Source organism: Styela clava, chromosome 1 (assembly GCF_964204865.1).
Source record: "Styela clava chromosome 1, kaStyClav1.hap1.2, whole genome shotgun sequence".
Lineage (NCBI taxonomy): Eukaryota > Metazoa > Chordata > Ascidiacea > Stolidobranchia > Styelidae > Styela > Styela clava.
In genome coordinates, this window is record NC_135250.1 from 4,092,080 (window position 1) to 4,116,041 (window position 23,962).

General features: G+C 34.6%; 2 protein-coding genes across 2 annotated transcripts; both read right to left on the minus strand.

Annotated features, from left to right (window-relative positions):
* Positions 1–219: 219 nt before the first annotated feature.
* Positions 220–14,021, minus strand: LOC120325455 (spermatogenesis-defective protein 39 homolog). The gene is made up of 13 exons (XM_039391567.2): positions 13,880–14,021; positions 13,246–13,382; positions 12,458–12,554; positions 11,696–11,774; positions 10,129–10,262; positions 9,310–9,445; positions 8,062–8,269; positions 7,209–7,434; positions 6,396–6,493; positions 4,447–4,570; positions 3,691–3,780; positions 2,400–2,507; positions 220–1,668 (listed from the first exon to the last, which is right to left on the minus strand). Exons 1-13 carry the CDS (start codon positions 13,901–13,903, stop codon positions 1,648–1,650), a joined length of 1,482 nt encoding a protein of 493 aa, XP_039247501.1. The 5' UTR covers positions 13,904–14,021; the 3' UTR covers positions 220–1,647.
* A 720-nt stretch (positions 14,022–14,741) lies between these two features.
* LOC120325452 (general transcription factor 3C polypeptide 4-like) lies at positions 14,742–17,018 on the minus strand. The gene has a single exon (XM_039391564.2). The coding sequence runs from the start codon at positions 16,939–16,941 to the stop codon at positions 14,788–14,790; it is 2,154 nt and encodes a 717-aa protein (XP_039247498.2). The 5' UTR covers positions 16,942–17,018; the 3' UTR covers positions 14,742–14,787.
* Between the last annotated feature and the right edge of the window lie 6,944 nt (positions 17,019–23,962).

Below are 23,962 nucleotides of genomic sequence, written 5' to 3' on the forward strand. Positions count from 1 at the left end.
TACTTCAGTGTTCATGGGAATTTCATTTGATTAATTTAATTGAAGTTTTGTCCTGTGATTTGCTGAGTGATTGAAATTAGGCAATTGTCAGGGATGGCAAAGACTGTGCCGTTGTCGGTCATGTGGGCAACAAAGTAGGCCGTGAAGTGTCCGAATTAAGAAACTTCCTTGGTGCACATACTTTGTGAGCACCCATTATTGTTTCGAAACCCAAACCATTGAACTCAACAAACTTTTGCAAAACCTCTATAAAGTGTAACAAGTTTAATGAAGTGGCGAAACCTAACACAGACTCTCAGGTTAGAATGGAAACTTGCGAAACCCGAGGGTGTCACAGAATTGAGGTTATCATCTATCATTGGCAGCCTGTGATATAAACGGATTCACGCTGTGAAATTCAAAATGTCTTCAACATTCCATCGCTTACAAAATAAATGAGAAATCCTTGACGTAACATAACTTGATATTAATAAAATAAAGACACATATATATATTTGAATTAGTAGCAAGCAATTAACGCTAAGAATACGGAAAGGATAGCACAGTCAGGAGCAGTGTAGTATATAAATCTTGCGTGAAAGCTGTATAGAAACAGAAAAAAAACATGGATATCGATTAGTTGGAGCAGTTTCAAATAAAACCAATGAAACTTAAAGTCCTGAAGCAGAGTGCCCCACAACAGAATGGATCCCCAGATAAACCTTTTATTCTTAATATTAGCTCCCAAACCCAATAAGGGATGAATAAACATTGGCATTCCGAGGCATTGTAGATGCATTTGCTGTATATACTATTACTGCCATAATCAGCAGTGCAATAACATTGTATGAGGTAGAACATCTCTATCTAACTGCACACCGAGTTGAAATAAAGTCTTATATTAATTTGGAATGGATGGTTACTAGGGCTGGGCACTTCGAATCGGAGGATGAATAATTCAAATCGGTTGAGACAGAATTTTGAATCGCTGCCATCTTGTATTTTGAGTCTGCCAAATGTCGGAGTGAATCCTTTCAATATTTGTTTTTATTAGACCCATTATAATTAAAAATGTCACATACATATCTCTTAGTGTTTGAGATTCGATTCCACAAAAAAAATAGATTCTGAAATGATTCGGTATTCAAGAACGCCCAGCCCTAATGGATCTATATTCAAAGCTTTTTTAAAATCAGTACCAATCGGCCAATGAAAAAACTTGAAGAATGCGGTATTCCATTGGATTTGACCATAAATCGCCTGAAAAAAATTAAGGCCCCAAACGAGGTATGTAGGTACTACTGTTTTTTTTCAACAACCAGTACAGCCGAGAACTCTGTAAGTCATATTCAGGTGCCATCCAATGTCAGCACAGTATCAGCGATACATAAGCATATTTAAAAAAACATGGTCCAACATGTCATTAATTAATTTTTACATACCTATCCCGAAACAATCTGCACCCTACAGACACTCGGAAATCGTAGCGATTTTCATTTTGAAAAACAACCACAAAACATGATTAGATATAATTAAATAGGCAAAACAAATGATTGTGAATTGTGCAATAATAAAATAAAGAATGGATTCTTAAAATCGTTTCGCAGATCACATAATTTTGTTTCTAATGGAACTTCCTCAGCACCTGAGATATTTATCTGATAAAGATCAATTCTTCCATTTGGTTTCCTGAAAAAAATTGAATTTTGTGTTTTTTATGTTGGAACGCATACATGCAGTAATTGCAAGGTGAAAGAGTTTGGTATTTTTGCTGGCGATCGAGACAATATCATAATTTCAAACACCTGGGAGCATAGTTTCTTCTGAGGTGTGCTCTTGCGGCATTGCGCAGTAAAATCATCCCAGAGGGAAGGAACACTGCTTGGCAGGGAAACAGGGTTGTAATTTATTACTTTTAAGGTGAAAACCAACAAAAAAGCTTGCTCATGCTGGGTTTTATCGTTTTATTTTGAATGACCGGGAACCCGCTGAAAATTTTCTCCAAATTCACAATCATGTGTAGCCAACTAGCATCCAAAATTCAGACGAAATTTGGTTAATTTTATATTGGCAATGAGTTAAGAGTCAAATTTTGGAACGCTTGGAAGGCAGTACTCCCGTAGTGTGTGTACCAGGTTAGGGTTAGGCCATAATTTTATTCCAATTTTCGCTATTTGGGTCTATTATGAGTTCGGGGACTGTCTTGTGCCCCTTCCCATTCCCTTGGGTTTCAGTCCCTTTATACAAATTGACGTAAGGTAGGCGAACAAAATTAGTCACCTCGTTATTGGTAACACACTTCTGGAGCACCAGAAAATGATATCAGCCTTCAAAAATAGGAGTCAAGTGAAACAAAGAGCTTATCATGGTCTGAGTTTAGCGTTGATTTTCAAAATCTAATAAAAGCCTCATTAACTTACCGGTTTCCTTGATTCACTTAACAAATATTGTCTCATATGTTGATTTGTATCAGGTATATAGTTTAAATAGGACATGAGTCTTTGTCGATCTTTCTGGTATACAAGTGTCTGTGAATGTAAGAAAGTAATGCAAAATATAAGGAAACCTTAGTAAAATAACTATGAATGAGGTAGGTGGCAAAGAAAAACTTTACAACAGACTCCAGAGTTCAATGCAGAAAAAGTTTAACTATAGCATTGTAGCTTGTAGGACAGAACCACTATCTCTAACTCAGGGGTTCCAAAACCAGGGTCGCGACCCCAAATTGGGTCGGAGTGATAAATAGATAGGGTCGCTGAGGTATGGTAGAGGATGGATGTACAACTCATCTAAGATTTGACAAACCATGTTAAATTTAGCAGTTTGTACCATGGCTTAATGTAAAACAGGCCCATAGGCATCACTCTATGCTTTTGTTATTGAAAATGTAGGTTTTATTGTGACATCACTGTTGGGTTCTAGCTTATTTTACTTAATACCACCACATGACCAAACTCAAAAGTCCAGTGAAAGAAGCTCTAAAGTTTCATGAAAAATATATATATTGACCTATTGGGTCGCACTGGACACTTGAAAGTTGTCTTTGGGGTCGTCCTGAAAAAAGCTTGGGAACTCCTGCTCTAACTACTAAAAATTATAAAGCAATTGGTCAAAGCAGTTTAAAACCAAGACAATTTTCTGTCACCACCAATAAATTGTCAGTGAGAATTACGGGACTGCCTCGCTTTTTAGCTGCTTCGACTGTCAAACATCTCATTGGTGTTCTAAGTAAAGTATGCATAGACCAAACCAGTAATGTTTATTTTGGTCTTCCCAAAACATAGTAACTCCCAATAACTTGAAATACACCAGTGACTGCTTGACAAGAGCTTACTTGAGGCAGAGATTTTAAAATATACGTAGACTATAATGTCGAGCAGTTTCCAAACCGCAGCCAGCGGGCGGTTTGATATGGCCCACAGAACTTAGGTGAAAAAGTTTATCACTTTGTGTTTTTATCTTTTTGCATTCTAGATATCACCAATTGTTATGACAATATCACAGTTTAAGCGCATGTATATTCGTGACAATTCAATTATACCGACATTTTAATTGCATGTGTCGGTACAGGCACCTTGTAGGCGCTTCCCTCTCCCAGCTAGCAAATATATTTTTCCCTCAAATTTTGACCCCCGCTCATTCAACTTGACCCCTGATGTAGAGTAAGATGAAAAGCAGGAGACTTTTAGTGGAAGACAACTATATACTTACATCAATAACAACTTTGTGGCATTTTAGCTTTTGAGCCATTTCTAGTCTCATATCGGATGTTTCAATCTCAGCACAATATTTCTGAATCGCCTGTGAATGAATACAGAAAGAAGTAAGCAAGAGATATGAGAATTAGTGTGAGGATGTTTCGCGACGTATAACAATACGTGGTTAGCGTTTGGTACCATGTTAGCGGTTTTCAAGCGGTGTTTTACGAATACAGTCCACAGGTTCATAAGTTTCCATTCAAATACAAGTTTCTATTTTATTAATATCATATATATATTATATTTTACAATTAAAAATAAATACATATTATTTTTGTGTCTATATTAATATATATATTTGTGTATTGTTTGAATATAATCAAATAATTATTAGGTTTGTCACTATTATTTAACTTGCTACACCCTAAAGATCATTTTGTTTTTGCAGTATTTCGTTTGCTTTTGTGTACACTTGTAGTTTATGCAATAAAGACAATAAAACACAATTACATTATTGTACAGGGGTTACGCAAGCGACTGAAACCTTACATTTCGTTTCCGGTTCACCAAAAAGGTTAGAAACCACTGCTGTATGGGTCCACAGCAGAACCGTGGAGTCGGAAAATTTAATATGATCATTTAAAAGATCTTAGTCTTTTCCCCTGGGATAAATATGGAAATCCTATCCTACATCACAATATTTACTAAAATTTTTGAAGCAAATGTCATTACCATCAATAACCTATGAAAAAAACGAGCAACTACTCACATCAGGAGGTGCCAGATTTTTACTTAGAACATCGACAACTTTATCGAATCCCATAACAGCATGTAACCTTGGACCTCTGAATAATGATTTTGGTATTGTAAGCACTTGCTCCAAGTCTCTCCACCTGTTTACGAAGACAGAAAATAGAATTTGTTTTAGAAAACAATAATAAATTGATACTCCCATAGTATGTGTACCAGGTTGAGTTAGGTCATCATTTTATTCCAATTTTCCTTATTTTAGTTCTATTACAAGTTCGAGGACTGTCTGTGTTAGCCAAGTGAATATACCCCCTGACCATAGGTTCCAGTAACTTTACACAACTTGATGTAAAGTAGGCAAACAAAATTGTTACCTCCATATTAGTACACATACTTCTGAAACGCCAATAAATTGGATCAGTAAAGCCCAAAAGAATCCATATTACGATAGCCTAGTGCAAAGTTTACAAACCGGAAGTAAAGTTTATTCTGCAGAGAAGAATTTTGCCTTACAAAATAGGCGCATAACAATAGCTAGAAATCTGTTAAAGATAGAATAAACAGTTTCCATGCATCTCGATGGGGTAATAAAGAATTCATTTGAGCGCTGTGCGTCTCGTGAGCGGTATGCTCGGGTAATAATTTATCATGTTCACTAAATTCCTAAGTTTATACCTAATTGTTAATAATTATTTAATCCCTCCCCAGTTTATGGATTACCGAGATGAAAAATGGCTCTCACGAAAGAGTATTTACTTCTGCGGGTGTAGATATCACACAATTTCAATTTTCAGGGTAGTTTACGAGATAACTGTGAGATCTATAACCACCGAAAAAAGCTAGTCACAACACGTCACCCCAACAAGTTAACAAAACGATCCACTGGCCCAAAAAAAACAAATTCTTTAAGCCTTCTTGATCCCTAACATCTGTGGTTGTGAGATTAAAATAAAATCAGATTACAATATTCCGTCAATGAATTCACGATAAAATCAATAATATGATATGCTTTGTATTAAACAAAGATGTGGTCGCATAACACTAAAATGAAATAAAAAACCATCTTACTGAATTATTCAAATGCAATAACTCAAGTAATCAAAATTAAAACCAGTGATTAAAACGCGCAAATATATCTGTGAATACTGTGAGGCATCTATAATATGATATAAAAAGGTGTGATCTAACCAAAACAATAAGTAAAGATTATTGTATTAAGGCGTTTTAATAATCAGAAGCAACTTAAAGTAAAAGCCGTCGTGGTACAAAATTAGGGTCAATGAATTGAACAATAACTTTCTACCAACTATCCCATCCTTAATTACTGATAATTTGAAATGATTTGTTCTATTAGTTCAGGGGTTCTCAACCTGGGGTTCACAAACCACTAGAAGATTCCCAAGGCTACTTGGATGACAGTCGAGCTTTTGTATGTTGCTGTTTTGTTAATATCCTTTATTACTACCAGAGGAAAATGCGTGCCCATTGAAACTAGACGCTAATTGAAAGGTAGATTTTTCCTGATCTTGCGTTGTTGTGATTGTGACGCAACAATGTAAAATTCAAGGCTTTGCGTACAAACTGTGAAATCTCTAAAGACAGCGTGCTGCGAGCATTGGAAAAAGAAATTATGCAAATTGAAAATTGGGAAAAATTTTAGGAATTCATTAGTTAGGCAGACGATAACGGCAATAATATCAACAAGACAATTTAATTCAGTTAGATATGGTCAATGAATTGGTGTTGCAACAAATTGTTAGTCAATATATCACAATTTTGTTCGGTGTCTGATTACCGGGGGTTCGCATTGATTGTTTCGTGACTCGAGGGGTACTTAACAGAAAAAGGGTTTGAGAACCCCTGCATTAGTTGCAGATATACAACAAATTTGACCTCTCCCTAAGATGAAACAGCCACATTTAATAATGATAGTTTAAGAATATTGTGTTAATACCAAATATCACTTACTTTCTCATCCGACACAATGCAGCTATGGCTGTATAAACAAAAGCTTTCTCAGCTACTCTATATTCATTTTTTATAGATTGAGGACTGCTGAGAATACCCTGAAATTCAACAATAGTTTCTGAAACATGAAAATCGTGGTTTTACAACTATTGTCTTAGCTTTCTACACGTTCATATGCAGGGCAAAAAAATAAACATATTGTAATAAAAATATTTCATCAAGCAGGGATGATCAAAACTCAATAATTTAATGTTCAAAAATTCTTAACAATATTTAAAATACATTTTGGTAAAATAATTTTCAATGACCATCTTATAATCTATTGTAAGTAAATGTGTGACCCACAATAAAAAAATCACCAGTCTACATAAAAGATTTAAATCAGCACCTACTAACTAAACTTAGATAATATATGTTTAAACTCAATTCTTCTTATGTCTTTTTAATTTAATAAAGTGATTAAAATTAAGGTTTTGTGGGATTTTAAAATGTATTCAGAATTACAGATCCTGGTGAATTTTTTTAGAACATGGTATTTTTATTTCTGCAACAGCATCCTTGCATTATACGGATACGGATCCGCTAGCACAGCAAAGGCATTGAGGAAAGGTTGGGAGTTAGTCTCGCAAAACCTCTACTGATATTTATGTTCAGGATAGTTCAGTATTTGGTTAGGACAATCCCTTGTGATCAAGTATAATCCATTAATGAGATAATTGAATAATACAGTACAATGAATATGTTATGAAAATTATATTTCAAACGAAAATTTCAAATTTGAGACACAAGGAAATGATTATAGATATTACTTACCTCTGGTTCTCCCCAATGATAATAACAACAATAATATAACGTCGTTATAACAGATTTGTTTGTAAGATTCTCTCTTCTTGGGTGAGTTTTAAAAACCGAAGGTTTTTCGGATTCTTGAGTTTTACTGTCGTTATCGTCAATAATATTTTGCCGATTCAGCAATGACACTTGGTCTTGAATTTCTCTCGTTTCATTAGCGAGTCGAGGATCGGAATCAAAGTAGTATCTAGAAGATAAAAACTATTAAAATTTGTTGGCACAATATCTGTTAGTCAATATTGTCATGCTGAGTGTTAGGAAGCCATGTAGGGTGAAGAAATTCGGTCGATGTCAATCTCCCATAAGATAGATGTTTAGGGAAGTAGAAAAAGATTGAAATGAGGTTTCACTGTTGCCAAATTTACTCCATGAAGCCATGTGAACGCAATTGTCTTTAGTACCTCTAAAACCTAGGCCACACACTTGAATATATCTCATGACATGCTGGTTTGCTATAGCAGGCCAGGGCTACTCAACTATTTTTACCGAAGATCTGCATACAAAACTTCAAAATTATTTGGGTCCGGTCTTTCCAGAAATTATATTTATACATCCTTAAACGTGAACTTCCTTGACCGGTTGATGATTATCAGCTAATCAAGATTGCTTATTATGGTGTTATCATTCTTTTCATAAATATTCAAAACAATAAAAGTCATTTTAAACTTTAAAAGTGGGGCTAATGATCCAAAATAAAGAACTAGGTGCGGTCTGAATCAAATACTCGAACGGTCCGGATTCGGACCGCAGTCCGCCAGTTGAGTAGCCCTGTGCTATGAACCCTTGACCCGGTAAATCACAATGCCTAACTCACTTTATACAGTCTTTGAGTGCATTCATTCGAACTTCCGGTGATCTGGCACATTTCAAACAATGTCTGTATTTCAACATGGCCGCTTCCTCAGTTCGACCAAGGACCATTAATATTTCATGCAATTCTTCAATTTCAGATATCGCTTGTAAATAAGCACAATAATGATCGACAGCGACTGGACGACTCATGAGCTCTTTACTGAAAAGTTCTAAAAAAATTTTCACATTAGTTGATGATTTGTGTTATCACAGCCTTACAGGAAAAATTCAAGTCCTTTCTAAAGTAGTAGTTAAGTATCAAAGACAGCTTGTAAAAAGCCATGTACGGTGGAGGTGTAAAAAGTCTGTTGATTGGAGTTTTGTACAGCAACACTATCTACTTAAAATGAAATTCTATGCCAGTGACTCCCAACCTTTTACGGCTTGTAGCCCCTGTGTTCATCATTCTGGTTATATTTATAGTATGAAATTATAGAGAACGTGGAAGAAGAAGTACATAACGAAATTCCAATGAAATTAATTTTGAGGGCCATGGCCCCTCGGTTGGGAACCGCTGTTCTGTGATTCTACATGATGGCTTGGGGCCAATGGGAAAGATTTTGGTTTTCCAAAAGATAGCTTCATCCATATCAATGGATGCTTGATTGTACAGAGCACTGTACAGGGTTTGTAGTAGTGAAGGTGTGACAAAGGCTGTTGATTGCCGTAGCCTCACTGACTTTGCTAAAACTGCCATAGGTTTGCAATAGTCATAGTCATAGTGAAGTTTATTTTTTCCAACCAGTAAAATAATAACAGATACATCGCAAGAAATATGCGAAAAAGTCAAGAACATAATTTTACTGGGGAAGGGAGGCAGTGGGGATCCAAAGTTGGTTGTAACATGGTATTGATCCAGAAAGATTCTAGTCTTTCCAAATATGTTAGCTCTTTACGCATTAGTTTTAAAAAACTTTGAAGATTTGAAAATGCGATCCTATCAGTACCCATTATATACAACTTAATTTTATAAACAACTTAATTTGCGAAATATCGTATTGGGGTAAAGCTCATATAGGAGTTATACAGATTACAGAGTATTTCCCCACATAAGGTTTACCAATTCATGTTTCAAAAGGATATCCTGAGAAGAATTATTATTATATATCAAAATTAGTTCATTGTCCTAAATCAATTCAAAAGCAAAAATTAATTTCCAAACTCAGTCTTTTGACAAGAGTCATCATGAACAATGAAGACTTCTACTGACCTCGTTTTAAAGTATTTCTCATGAATAATGTTATAGAAAGAATCGCATTTCCATCATGTCTTCTTATTGCAGCATCTAATAATGCTGTCTTGTCTTCAACTGAACGATACAGTTCTTTCACAACTGATTCACCGAGCTGGAAGAAAAAATGATCATGAAAAATTAGATAATTTTAGATTTTAAGCTAATTTTGATAATCGTATCGAGCATTTTCAAAGTCCATTTACAATTTCTATTTTGTTATAAAGTCAATTCTCAATATATCCTAACCAGGTTTGTTTCATTTTAATCTGTTTTATTTTTTAGGTATTTTATCTGGTACTCCCAAAGTATGTGAACCAAGATGGCGGACACCGGATTTTAGTTCTACAACGAGTTTGGGGACTAGCCAAGTGACTCCTGTGGTATTTGTACCTGAAATTATCGCGTACCCTAACCAGGTATACATACTACGAACCGGTGTCCACCATCTTGGTTCACATACTACGGTAGTACCTTTTTTCTTCATTTAATACGCCTTTATATATGACCACACTCAAACGCATGAATCACAAGTTTGAAGTTGAAAAAATTGCATAATTCAATATTTTATCAACCTTTTGATTATTGGACATGAAGTGTACTTTTAGATTTTGCTAAATTGTTGCGAGACAATCGCTTTCCCTTACAAAAAATGGAACAACCTATTTCAAATTCTCAATACTTATAGAAGGCTATTCCTTCATTTTTTTTTTTTTTAATTCCCTCTGCATCCTTTGGGGCCCAATAATTCACCCAATATTTTGCTGTTTTGATTCAATCCAAGTGAAAATATCTTACCATGAATCTTTTCAAAGTTTCTTGTTTAGAGGGCGCTGTTGCTCTTTCACGTTTTGCTTGGGTTAATTGTTTTCTCAAAGTATTTCTTTCTGTTTCTAGTTTTGCTAACACAGTTGTTGATACTCCTTGAGGTGCTGGGAATTATAAATTGAAGATTTGAAAATATAAGAAAACAAGGAGGTAACACTAATATACCTACAACATTAGTATTAACACGGTTTCTTGGGACCTCACCAGTGATGTCCGAAACAAATCGATATGCTCCAAATTTATTAAAAATTTTGAGTTTGGAATAATTTAGAATATTTTTATTTGGAAATTGAGAGGGATTCAGAGCCATCAGACAAGCAGATCAAAATGTATGATATCTCAACTAATAATAAACAACACAGAGAAAACAATGACCTTTCAGAATGTGTTCAAATTAGTGAAATATTTGGTTCTGGCCATTTCTGGACATCGCTCTCCAATTTCGGTTGACTGAGAATTAGGGCTGTCCAAGCGAACCAAATATTCGAAATCGAATGGAATCGCAAATTATTTCGAAGCGTTTTTGGACCGATTTAGAAATCGCTAAAATTTGGTACATAATGCGCCTCACGACCACCTTTGCACGACCGGCAAGCAAAAACATGTTTCTATCGCTTTCTTTGCTGTAAAAAGGTCTCTCCTATTGCCCGGTGACATGTAATTATCCATTCCATGCATGGTCATAAATGAAAAGTTATTGGTAACAATGATTTAAAGATGACGTTTTTTGAGAGAACACAAGGAGAAAAAGGCAAATTTTGTGTCAGCCAAAAAACGCCAGTTCTATAAATAGAATCGATTTGTAGCTGTTGTGTCAGTAATCATAGGAACATGGTACAGGACTGAATCAAGTTTTGGAGGTCCAATATCTTTTTCCAATAAAATTTATTACTATGACAAATAATTGCAATTTTGTGAGTTGATGGCTGTTGTACAGCAACAATATGGTCATCAAATATTAATGTCATCAAACTAGCTCTGAATTTGTGAGTTCCCGAAATGCAATTTTGAATTTTTTGGACAACAGTTATATCTATATTAATAATTGTTTTTATCATTTTACTGAAAATTACACTAAAAATATTGAGTTAATAATACTAATGATAATAGGACTAAAATAGCAACTACGAGCATTAAAAGAGTCTGTGCAATTTTCAACTCTCAAAACTTGATAGTTTTCAAAACCCTATTTTTTTGACCAGTTCAAGGAGGATTGTGTTCTCCTTTTATAACTCTGGAAACATAGTTATGCAAAATGTTTGCAATAATTTAGATATAACTGCACATAAGTTAACACAATATTGAAGAGGAAGTTTTTTTTTGTACATTAGATTAGAGACAATTAAGGATTGCGCAATAATATTCTTTTATTCGGTTCGATTCGAGAAAAATATTCGGTTCGATTCGAATCAAAAAAATATTCGAGTTTGGACAGCCCTACTGCGAATTCACAGTGTGGAGCAATTTTTCGAAATGATCAAAAATTGGGAATGAAACAATGAGCCACTACAGGTCAGCTATTTCACATAAAACTCACTTTCATTTTTACTTGATTCCAGTGGCGACACAACACTATTACTCATAGATGCTCCTCCCCGAGCAGAGAATTTTACAGACTGTAAAAAAAGAATAGTTTTACATGATGGAAGAATTGATATACGAACTTCAATTTAGTCTAATCAAGAGGTCGAAAGTGGGACAAGTGGAATATCATTCATTAACCCTGATTTTATTGAATGTGGTAAGAATCATATTTTAATTATTCCACTACACTGCCATAAGAAGTTTTTTATTAGATTTGATTTTTGGCAATTTTAGCGCCAAAGTATTCGAACTTGGGCAATGGATTTATTAAACTTGTCTGCAGGATTACCTGTAACTGGACATGACACTGTATTTTGGGACTTCTAGCAAACACTGCAAGAACAAAGTAAGATGCTTCTGAAGATGTAGTCAAATTTTTCCGGGATGCCTTTTCGAACTTGAAGGTTGCCTCCCAACTTTTGGTGCTCTCGAAGTATGCGAACCAAGATGGCGGACATCGGAACGTAACATGGGTAACAGGTTAGGGTTAGGCGATAATTTTTTTCCAATTTTCCTTATTTTAGTCCTATTATCAGTCCGAAGACTAGCCAAGAGCCTCCCTTAGTATTTATAGCTAAAATTATGGCCTAACCCTAACCTAGTACACATATTACATTCCGATGTCCGCCATCTTGGTTCACATACTTCGGAAGCCCCCAACTTTTTATAAACAACAAATTGAAAAACAAAAAAAATAAATAGAATCTGTCATCACCTGAGAAGCTGAGCCAGTCTTTCCTCGAAAAGCACGAGCTGAAACCGCCGTTGCAATAGTTGATGCCTTGGTCTTCTGTGATGTTTGAGAATGAGGTCTGAAAATCATATAAAGTAAAGACTTGAATACAGATAAAGATTTCTTAGAAATTTTATGTATTTTATTTAAATAGAATGAAATGGTCTTGTGGTCAGATTGCTGGATATTTGGTGAAGAACTTGGATTCTAATTCAAGGCAACCACATCAACCCCAGAGTGTGATTAATTGGTTATTAGGCAATGCCAAACCCGAAAAATATTTGTCTTTTCAAAAGAGTAGCTCTTTACATATTGTTTTGGATGCAAAAAGCTGAAATAAGCATCTTTTGATATTTGAAAAAACTCACTAAGATTTGTAAATTATTAGTCAGAATTTCAAAAACAAACTTCATTTCCTCGTGCATAGGTAGACCTACATAAATTATGTTTCAAGCTTATGTTTGTCTTATCTGAATTCTAAGGAAAATTCATAATATTTTACATATAGAGTGTTTTTCATTTACTTCACAAACTACTGATAGGCAGGAAAATACCCTGTACTAGATACACCAAAATCCTAAAAAATAATTTTCAATCAAAGAAGTTTGTGAAAAAAGAAAGCAATTTTTGCAACACAAAAAACGAGGGCACACTTCTTTTACCTACTAAAATATAAAACCATTCACCATTGGTCTGATATTTAAAGAAAAACAACATCTAGACTACAATGTAGTTAATATTCCATTCGATCACGTCATTGCAACACTCACCTGTCAGGATTAGCAGAAGATCCATCCCAATTAGTAACTTCTATTGTGTCTTCATCTTCTTCATCGTCGAAATTAAATTTTGTGAGTGCAGATTTATTCCAGTAGTCTTCTGAATCTTCCTGACTGGCATTGGACGGCTACATAAAAGAAGAAGAATTTGAAAGTATAATTAAATAAAGTGATGAGATTTATATTAGGCTCTGCTCGGAATCACCAAGAAAAACCCTCATAAGATGTCACTAGAACACATGCTACAAAAATTCAACAGATGATTCCAAACCAGGGATGGGCAAGATTTTTGGATCAGGGGCCAAAAATTTTGCCCACCTAGACTGACGGGCCATGTAAGTGTGACGTAAAAAGTTACATTTCATGAACAACAATTGTTACAAAAGCAAAGAAACAATAAGTCTCATACCAATTTTGATTGCAATCACAACAAATTTGTTAAGCTATTTTTTAGCTAAAACATCAAAATTTGGTTTTTGTTTAGTTGTGGCAGCACCCGACGGGCCATATTGAATTACCAAACGGGCCGGATTCGGCCCTCGGGCTGTAATTAGCCCATGTCAGTTTCAAACCCATTTATTGACATACCCATCAAGTTTATCGAAAACGTATTGAATTGAGTCACCTTGGTCGCTTTTCTTGCTGACATTTTTTCCTGCTTTTGTATATTCCTTTATTAATGCCAAACAACAAACATGAAAAATCCAATTCTGATTTCTCTATTCTATATCACCATTTTCATGTAAATAAATACAATTTACGCTAAAAAAAGGGTGTTGGCAGTGAAGTAAAAATGGGGAAAATAAGTGGAACATGATTTAAATAATATCGTCATAAAAAGACAATAAAATGCACATAGTATAAGAAAACGCCAATCCTAAGAGATTTCATATGGTTAGATAGCAGTGGATCCTTTGTATATGACCTTGTTCAGAGCAAAAGACATGTATATGCGCCTTATACACAACAGCGCTCTAGAAGCATGTGTACAAATATGGAGGTAACTAATTTTGTTCGCCTACTTTACATCAGGTTGTGTAAAGGGACTGACACCTATTGACATGGTAACAGAAGCCGTCCCCGAACTTGCAATAGAATTAAAATAAGGCAATCAGGATAAAACGTTGGCCTAACCTGGCACACACACTACAGGTGTACCCAAAACAGTTCCAACAATCTCTTAAACATAATCATCTCCACATTATTAACATTCACGCCTGCCATGATGTGTTATTAAGCAGGATGTTTCACAGAGCATTGATAACTTCCTTGTTTATTTCCTTTTCAATGACTAACCATAAACAAGTACACTGTGATGCAATTATAAATGAAATTTTGACCATCGCTCAGGCAATAGGTTGGCCCAGATTTTCAAGATTGCATGTAAATTATAAATGAATACAAAAATCCTATCCTATTTGGAGTCAAAGATCAAGGTAGTTTCTAAGCATCCTAAGGAATTTCCCATTAAAGCATACTGATGGGTCAAAGGTCAAGAGAATTTATTTTGAAGCATATTAAAATAAGAAACAATTAAATCATAGGAAGACCACTGTATATTGAACAATCTTGTAACAGGCCATTGATCGCACATTCTTCCGCATTCCCTGAATCATTTAAATTCAATGCCCTTGAATTACTGATTTCACACTTTCTTGCTTTGAAACAATGAAGAGCACAAAATGTCAAGCAACATCGAAACCAAGTCATTGATTTAGACTCTGTTATGGCAGATTTAGCGTCCTCAGACATGGTTAAAAATTCTCTTGTTATCGGACACGTTTCCTTTTTAACAAGCTCATAATTTTTTGAGGTTCGTACCTTTTCTACAAAACTAAAATCATCTTCGTTTAAAATATTTTTGTTTTTCCACAACCAATTTATGATAGTTTTTATAGGAATTTGATGAGTTTCAGTTTTTTCATTGTTTGAATTTATGAACCAGTGTTTTATAACTTTCATCATTTGCCTGCTTGATAATATTTTTTCATTCTGCAGAATTTTTTTTGAGTAATCTTGTCCCCCTTCCGAAAAAACAGCAGAATAAATTTTCAACAGAATCCATGTCAAGCGTAACTTATTGCTTTCCGCATCATCGAAATCAAGAAACCGTTCTAGGCAAGTTCTCAGTAATACAGAGTCTGACTCATTCTTAAACACACTTTTGTTAATAAGATGAAGTCGAATGGACTCAACCAAATCTAGTTTCATTTTTTCCTCTGCATTATTTTGTTCTACTTGAGCGCACAATGATTGAAAACATTCCATTCCGCTTTTAAGAGTTAAAATTTCCAAATACGCTGAATTTTCAACAAGTATAGATAATGATACTTTGGGTTTTGATCGTAAATTCGCAACAAAAGCTCCGTTAGGTGATAAAATATGATAATGCGTTGTTTCGTGAAAAACCATAGAAGATTGATTAGTCTGCTCCGATAAAACCTCATACTGTAGTCTTAGATTCTCCTCGGTAGATTTTTTCAAAACAACTTTAGCTTGACGACCATCTCTACTGATTGTAAGCCACGAAGCGGGTTGGTCTACAAATTGTATATTCACAACTGGAAGAATGTGTAACCCAATTAAAACTGAATGTGATATCAACGCAAGATCAGAAGATATTTTCATATATAAAAGCAAAGGTCCTTTTGCCACAAGCAAACCAGTGTCATCACCTTCATCAGTTTCTCTCCAATCAATAGCAGAAACCGTGAGCTGGTCTCTGTCGTTCCAAACTTCATTCTCTTTCAACAAATTTCCATCTAAGTCAATCTCTAAACAATTGACCACGCCTTCAATTCCCCCAATTGCTAGTTTGAGAATTTCTTCTTCATTCGATCCAATTTTCAACCAGCTAATACTTTTAATCCCTTTTAAATTTGTTTTAATGTAACTCACAATAGTCACAACTGAAGTTGAACTAATCGGCAGATGCAACTTCCAAATTATTACAAAGTTATTTTTCGTACCAGTGGCAAGAAATATAAATTTTTCATTGGAACTTTTTATGTATGTTTTATCCCACCATTCCATGCAAACAATACAAGGTGCATATTGTTTCTCGACTATATTCTGGGATTTTAATTTTTGTGTTGGGAATTTAATTTTAGGGTAATATTGTTCATTTTTAAGCAGAATTTTGACTAATATTTCAGTTAGATTTCTAATGTTGTTCCATTGTACAAATATACCATCAGAAGATTTTGAAAACAATTGAAGCTGATGCCCCATTGTCAAAGTGGCAAGAACAGTTCCGCTACCTACTGCACACCCTAGTGGTGAAAACTGAACCGCTCGGAATCCCATGTCTCCAACTTCTTCTGATCCATGAGATCTATTTATGCTAAGATCCATATGCATTCGATAAATTTCGAAGTCAGGGTAAGCAGAATTTTTGGACGGTACAGCACACAACATGTCATAATCATACATCATTTTCCGAGCTCCAGCGTCGTAATCAAGCGATTCAATCGGCGAGATGGCTTGGATTTTGAAACACATTTCCGAGCTGTTCACGTCATATAATGGATTCAGATCATATAGCATTACATTTTTACTCGTAGCAACTGCAATGCAATTATCTTTTGACCAGTCCAATACATAATCGCCAACGATCCTATCCCGCAAGTCTACATTGCTTGCAACAGATAAAACATTTGTCTTATTGTTACTGGTAGCAAGTTCCATACTGATGATAAGCTACCACACCTGAATAAATTTAAACATTTGAAATAGGAGTTTAGTTTTCCATAAGGGTGTACCTGTAAGTGTTGGACAAATACCGGTACACAGTACTGCAATAAAGCTGTGTAATAGACCCTATAGTAGATGATGTGTCCAGTTCGTTTCAAAGATAATTAATTAGTAAGTAAGTAAGTTTATTTCGACTCCATAATCAGCAATAGACGATAAAATATTTGATAAAAACATAACGAGAATGTCGGTCGGAGACTGAAGACTTATCGATCGAAACTGCGGTTTCGATTCATGACTCTATCTAAATATAGATAAGTAATAAATAAAACTGATTATAGAATCGAGAAAGCAAACGAAACCTCAAGTAAGTTTTAAAGTGTACAGATTTTAGGTGGGAAGGTATTGATAAAAGTAGTACTGTAGTAGTACGGTACGTGTTCGCTTATCCAAATTATTGATTATGTTCTGCAATATTCTGATATTTGTTTCAATATAAAATCTGAAAATATGTATTGTAATTTTGTGTACGTAGGCCTACATTGCAACAACTTAACCTTACGCCCTACGTTACCTAATCCAATGACTGTAGTCCAGACTAGAACCTTGAAAATTTGCTACCCTACCGGCTACCGCCATGTTCCTACTACATTACTAAAATAGCGATGTCCGTTACGCTTACGGTGCCGGTATGTCAATACAGTCTACTATAATGGTTATATCCACAATGAAATGACTTCGTCTCTACGAGAATAGTTATGTCGATACATCATTATGAGACTGTCGATTCCCGCTATGTCCCTACTAGACTATAACTGTGAATGAACGCCTCCTCTAAAATTGCTACGTTTCTTCTTTCGGCGTGAGCCGCTTGGAGGTAGGACGTATACATTTGTATCTTAATCAATCTTTGGTAATATGAATTTGGCGTAGTTTAAATTTACATCATCACTTCTGCTTTGCTGCCGTTTGCTACGTGCTGAGGAGTAATTGGGATTTAAAAAAAGATGAAAAAAGACTCCGCAAAATCTGGTATGTGCAAATACACCGGTATCGGTTCCTCTAATTACCGGAACGGACCCTAAATTACCGGAACGGGGTGGGAAACATACATAAACCTACCGGAACGGACCTTTAGATGTCTTGCATATGTCATTTCATATACTTCCATGCAATTTTTATAATAAATCGGCAAACTTGGGGGGACAGTGGTAAAAATCGACAATCAAAACCTTCTTGCATGTTATCAGCCTTTAATTTTCCTTGTAGATAAGATAACGGGGCTCGAAGCTGTGTTATCAGTAGAGAAATCAGCAGGAGCACTCTGAACCGTCCTCGCTATAAAGGCTATAGCGACAATCGTTTTCAACTCGTGGTCACCTCTCGCATTTTCCTATGCTGAAATTTTAAATTCAAGTATTTTGTCAAATATGTTCACGTACTTCAACCAGTTCCAATATAAAATGTTTAGCTACATAGTTACAATGTCTGCACAAAAATGTTTGTGAAAACAGTTTTTAACATATTAGTAAATTTTGAAGGAGTCATTTTAGAGGATCAGATTTGTATGTATGTAGATAAACAAGAGGACGATGCTCAAATATATGGACACGAAGCAATATGCAATATATCAAGGTAGATTACAGTGCCGGAACGGCACTTTTTACGGCTGACAGGAACGCGAACTAAAATAACAACATTTTCATTTTAATGACAGGCTTAGGTGGATATTTATGTTGTGCTACATAGTCACAACACCTGCACAAGAATGTTTGTGGAAACAATTTTTATTTGTTTCAATCTGAATCTATGACTACGTTATCTTATCTACAAGGAAAATTAAAGGCTAATAACATATAAGAAGGTTTTGATTATCGATTTTTATCATTAATTCATATTGATAAGAGATGATACAGGAATTGATTGCTCAATTTACATCCACTAGGCGGCGCAAAATGAAATTGGTATTTTCTACCATTTATCCCCCCAAATTTTCTAATTATATTTGAGAAATCGCTTAGAAGAACATAAAATATCCTTTGCAAGATTTATACAAGTCCGTTCCGGTAAGTTTAGGTAGGTTTTTCACTGCGTTCCGGCAATTTAATTCGTTCCGGTAATTAAAGAAAATTATTTTTACCACTGACCCCCCTCCTCCCCTCCCAAGTTTGCCGATTTATTATAAAAATTGCATGGAAGTATATGAAATGACATATGCAAGACATCTAAAGGTCCGTTCCGGAAGGTTTATGTATGTTTTCCACCCCGTTCCGGTAATTTAGGGTCCGTTCCGGTAATTAAAGGAACCCCAAATATATAATTGGGTTTAGTAGGCTACAATACATGTCTCAAGTCACAGCTAGAAGCATGGAAGGGTAAACAGGTGAAATACTAGAATTGAAAACTAAACAAAAAGTAATAGCGCCGAAGATAACAACTTGGTTAGTGGAAACAAATGGAATACAACAATTAGAAACAATCAACATTCTAAATGATGAACAACGAAATAATAGGATTCGGATAATAAAGACTACTTTGGCATTGCTGTACGGGTTACCCAAGATTCCAATTTTACATACTTGCTTCGCAAAGAACTAAGGAAAAAGAGATGGACAGACAGGCATTTTATATGAAACATTGCACCTAGTGTACAGCACATCACAACGTCGGATTTTATTTACAATGAGGAAATCAACCAAAAGACATTTCGATTTTTATGAGCTCCTGCAACCTTACTCTGTGGATATTATTTTGGCAATATCTATTTTTTCCTCTTCTGCTGCCAATAAGTGGTTATGTACCACCTAGAACACCAGCATAATTTGAATTTTCTACTGTAACATCAATGTTTCACTTTTGCTCATGGAATTTCTTTGTGTGAGTGTGTAACTGAGATTGCTTTTACTGTTTTAATAAATGGTTTTACACCTCCATGTTGCCTGCCAATATTGACAGTGTTTGGATATTGTTTTGGTAAATAGTTCCAATGTATATAGCTTTTTGTGTTTTTTCCTGTGTTACTTCGAACCAATGAGCATATATACAATGAGTGGAAACTTGCAAAGATTTGCTCATTTTGGTATTGTTCCCTGCATTTTTTACGTCGTCCGGCTAAATGGTTCGTTGCATATTAAGAAAACGCATTGCTCGCTGCCAAGATCCCTTGCTTCAGCCGAGTCGGGTGCGAAATTGGCCGTATTGAGGTCTTTAATTCTTCAATACATATTTGGTTTTGGGTTTCGAAGTATGGTACGCTGAAAGCATACAACTATGGGCATATGCTTATTGGGAATGCATATCTATTAGACAGAAAACGTAGCTACAGTACAGAATATGAACCAGTCGCCCAGTGGAGTGCGGTTATTTATGTATTTATTAGGATAAGGTCTCTCAGAGAAGAACCACGGTCTCTCGTCCGGTTACCATTCCAAGTCGGGTATGGGATTAGTTATATTGTTTGTTTTCGGAAACATGGACTTGAAGCATGGAATATGTAGAAAAATATAGAGAATTATAGAATAAACAACCCATTTGAGAGGGAATTGAAAAATTTATGTGAAGCGTTATTTCAAAAAGAAAATTATATGTTTATGATATGTATTTTATATTTACTAATTTCATTTTTATTGTTTTATATCAATGCGTTTATTAAAATAACCTAATTATGGTATGGATTACTACTGGAATTGAACAAAATAAATACTGAATCATGGATGCAAAATGGAATATGAACTTATTTATATTATATTATTTTAACCGTAATTAAAATCACTCATTGAGTGAACGAATGAGCATACTGTAATGCTTATTGGGAATACATACCATCTATTAGGCAGAAAACTTAACTACAGAACAGAATATGAACCAGCCAAGTGGTGACCTGGGATATTGTATTCATTGATATAGATAGAGATAGTTTATTTTGAAAAGTTCACAATCTGACAATACAAACAAATAAAAAATGGAGAGTTCTGGAGAGCGAGCAAAACCTTTAAAAAAGTATAAAACACGATGAGTATCATGTGCCCGCCGTGTTATAGCAAGTAGTAATGTGTAATGAATTTAATTCACTATGGTAAATGAATTGCTATCTTTTTATTTGTTATGAGCACACTTGCTGGAACTCCATAATCTATTATTTTATTTGTTAGTAACACTTTTTATAAAAATATCAAATTGTTTATCATACTTGCATCCATATTTCGCCCTAAATTCAATGACACTTTCTCTGTATCCAAATATCTATGTACATGACCACATTATTTATTTTTTAGTAATACTTCATTTAAAAGTATCTTAATGTTTATTATACTTGCTATTCTGGTATTTAATCAGTTTTTTGCCTTAAATTTTATTCTATGATACTTGCTCTGTATCCAAATATCTATATGTATATGAGCACTTTATTTATTTTTTAGTACCGGTAATACTTATTTAAAAATAACCTATTGTTTATCATTGCTATTTCAGTATATTATCAATATTTCGCCTTAAAATTCATTCTATGATACGTGCTCTGTAGCCGAATATAGATATGTACATGAGCACTTTATTTCATATATATATATATCTGCTAGAGAAGGGTCAAATCCTGATCATGTATTAATGTGTGTCACTATCCTCCAAATCACTTGCCAGTCATAATCAAGTATTATAATTTGATGTGTTCAAATTATAGTGTATAAAGAAATCTACTCATGATTTCATTACTATTATCAAATGTTTATAATTAAAGTGCTATAATAATAGAATTTTCCTCATCTTTGCCCATGTCCTATCACATTAATTTTTAGTAGATAAATTTTCCAAATAATAGGTATCCTCGCTAACCCATTTTTATGCAGTTGATATGCAATACATGTCAACTTATCAGCTGAATAAATGATGATCTTAGGACAAAACATGATTATTTAGTACTTTCCAAATCAAAAATTCTTGTGAATAATGTATATAGTGAATACGGTATATGAGAGCTATTGAAGAATTTAACACCGAACCTGTTAAATGACCCCAAATGTTGTAACGTTGTCTCCCAGTCAAACACCTGAGCATCTGTTTTTTTTATTATAATTTATATATGTTCATGGTTTGACGAACGAAATAAACTCTCTCTCTCTATTAGTTTAAAATACTGTAAATATTTGCATATCAAAACTTGTCATTTATTTCGTTCCATCCATGTATTTTCAACTGTTTTTCCAATAAAACGTACTTATGCCTTACTGTTACTACTGTTATTTGTAGCTTATTATTGTTAGCTAACTATTTTGAGGTGGGGCGCAAGACTTCACAAATTCTAAAAAGGGGGTGCAGCTTGAAAAGTTTGGGAATGTTTGTATGTAGTAGACCCTAACCTGGTACACATGGTTCCAGTGTCTACCAACTGGGTTTACATACTTCAATTTGTATTACAGTTGTAAAACAGAAAAAAGCTGAATGTCGGTCTTATTCCATCTGTAAATTTACCAAAAACTCCACAAAGAATGAACAATGTGCCAGACCATGTGTATTATCGATGAAATGAAAAGTGACATATAAAAAATACAGAAGCTGTAGAAAATATTTCGCATTCCAAAAAAATTAGTTCACATATTAAATATTTTACATTACAAAAAAAATGGTGCTCCAGAAGTATGTGTACCAATATGAAGGTAACTAATTTTGTTCGCCTATTTTATATCAAGTTGTGTAAATGGACTAAATTCTATCGGTAGGGGGATGGATATTCACTTGTGTAACACAGACAATTTCCGAACTTTTAATAGAACAAAAATAAGGAGAATCGTAACCTAACCTGGTACACATACTACAAGAGTACCGAAAAAACAGCCCACATAGTAAAAGCAGTTATGGAAATACTTTACATTACAGAAAAATTAATTCACATAGTAAATAGCAGACGCAGGATGTATTTTGCATTGCAGAAAAAATAGCTCACATAGTTAATAGCAGTCCTGAAATATTTCTCACTATTGATAACAAAAGTATAATTGCATCCAAACCAACAGTATCTATATGACTATATAAAGGATCGTTAAAAGTAAATGATATGCAAGAATCATATTGATAACAAAATGTATTCTAATCAATTTTAATATATCTAAAACAAAATCTTCATAAATATTTTTTGTAATTTACAATACATGAAAATATGTGAAACAAACTCAGGTTCTCCATTACATAATACACACATTTCATTCCCTGATTTTCTTCCAATTTCTGGCTTTTGTTTTCAAAGGCAAGATACCAGGTATCCCAGAGTAATTTATAGTTAAACTCAGTATTTTTAATAGGTAAACGAATAGCTCGCAGAGCCATGTGATTCATATGGAGGACAGAGCTATGATTGTGAGAGGCCGTGGTTCGCCATGTATTTAAGCATTCTACTCGTTTTTCCTCTCCCATGGATAAATATGTAAATCCCAGGTTATATCAATGAATAAATACATAAATAACCGCACCTCTCTCGGCGACTGGTTCATATTCTGTTCTGTAGATACGTTTTCTGCCTAATAGATATGCATTCACAATAAGCATATGCTCATAGTTGTATGCTTTCAGCGTACCATACTTCGAAACCCTTCCTCTCCCATGGATAAATATGTAAATCCCATGTTATATCAATGAATAAATACATAAATAACCGCACCCCTCTCGGCGACTGGTTCATATTCTGTTCTGTAGATACGTTTTCTGCCTAATAGATATGCATTCCCAATAAGCATATGCTCATAGTTGTATGCTTTCAGCGTACCATACTTCGAAACCCAAAACCAAATATGTATTGAAGAATTACAGACCTCAATACGGCCAATTTCGCACCCGACTCGGCTGAAGCAAGGGATTTTGGCAGCGAGCAATGCGTTTTCTTAATATGCAACGAACCATTTAGCTGGACGACGTAAAAATGCAGGGAACAATACCAAAATGAGCAAATCTTTGCAAGTTTCCACTCATTGTATATATGCTCATTGTTCTAACATTGGCACGCATTGTTAGGTATTTGTATTCACAG

Bases quoted from the DNA above. Each gene is read 5' to 3' on its own strand.
- LOC120325455 (XM_039391567.2), bottom strand. From the start codon at position 13,903: ATGTCAGCAAGAAAAGCGACCAAG. The intron at 4,571-6,395 runs GTAAGTGATATT...CTTCGTAAACAG, and splicing joins GCATTGTGTCGGATGAGAAA to GTGGAGAGACTTGGAGCAAG. The intron at 2,508-3,690 runs GTAAGTATATAG...TTACATTCACAG, and splicing joins GCCACAAAGTTGTTATTGAT to ACACTTGTATACCAGAAAGA.
- LOC120325452 (XM_039391564.2), bottom strand. From the start codon at position 16,941: ATGGAACTTGCTACCAGTAACAATAAGACAAATGTTTTATCTGTTGCA.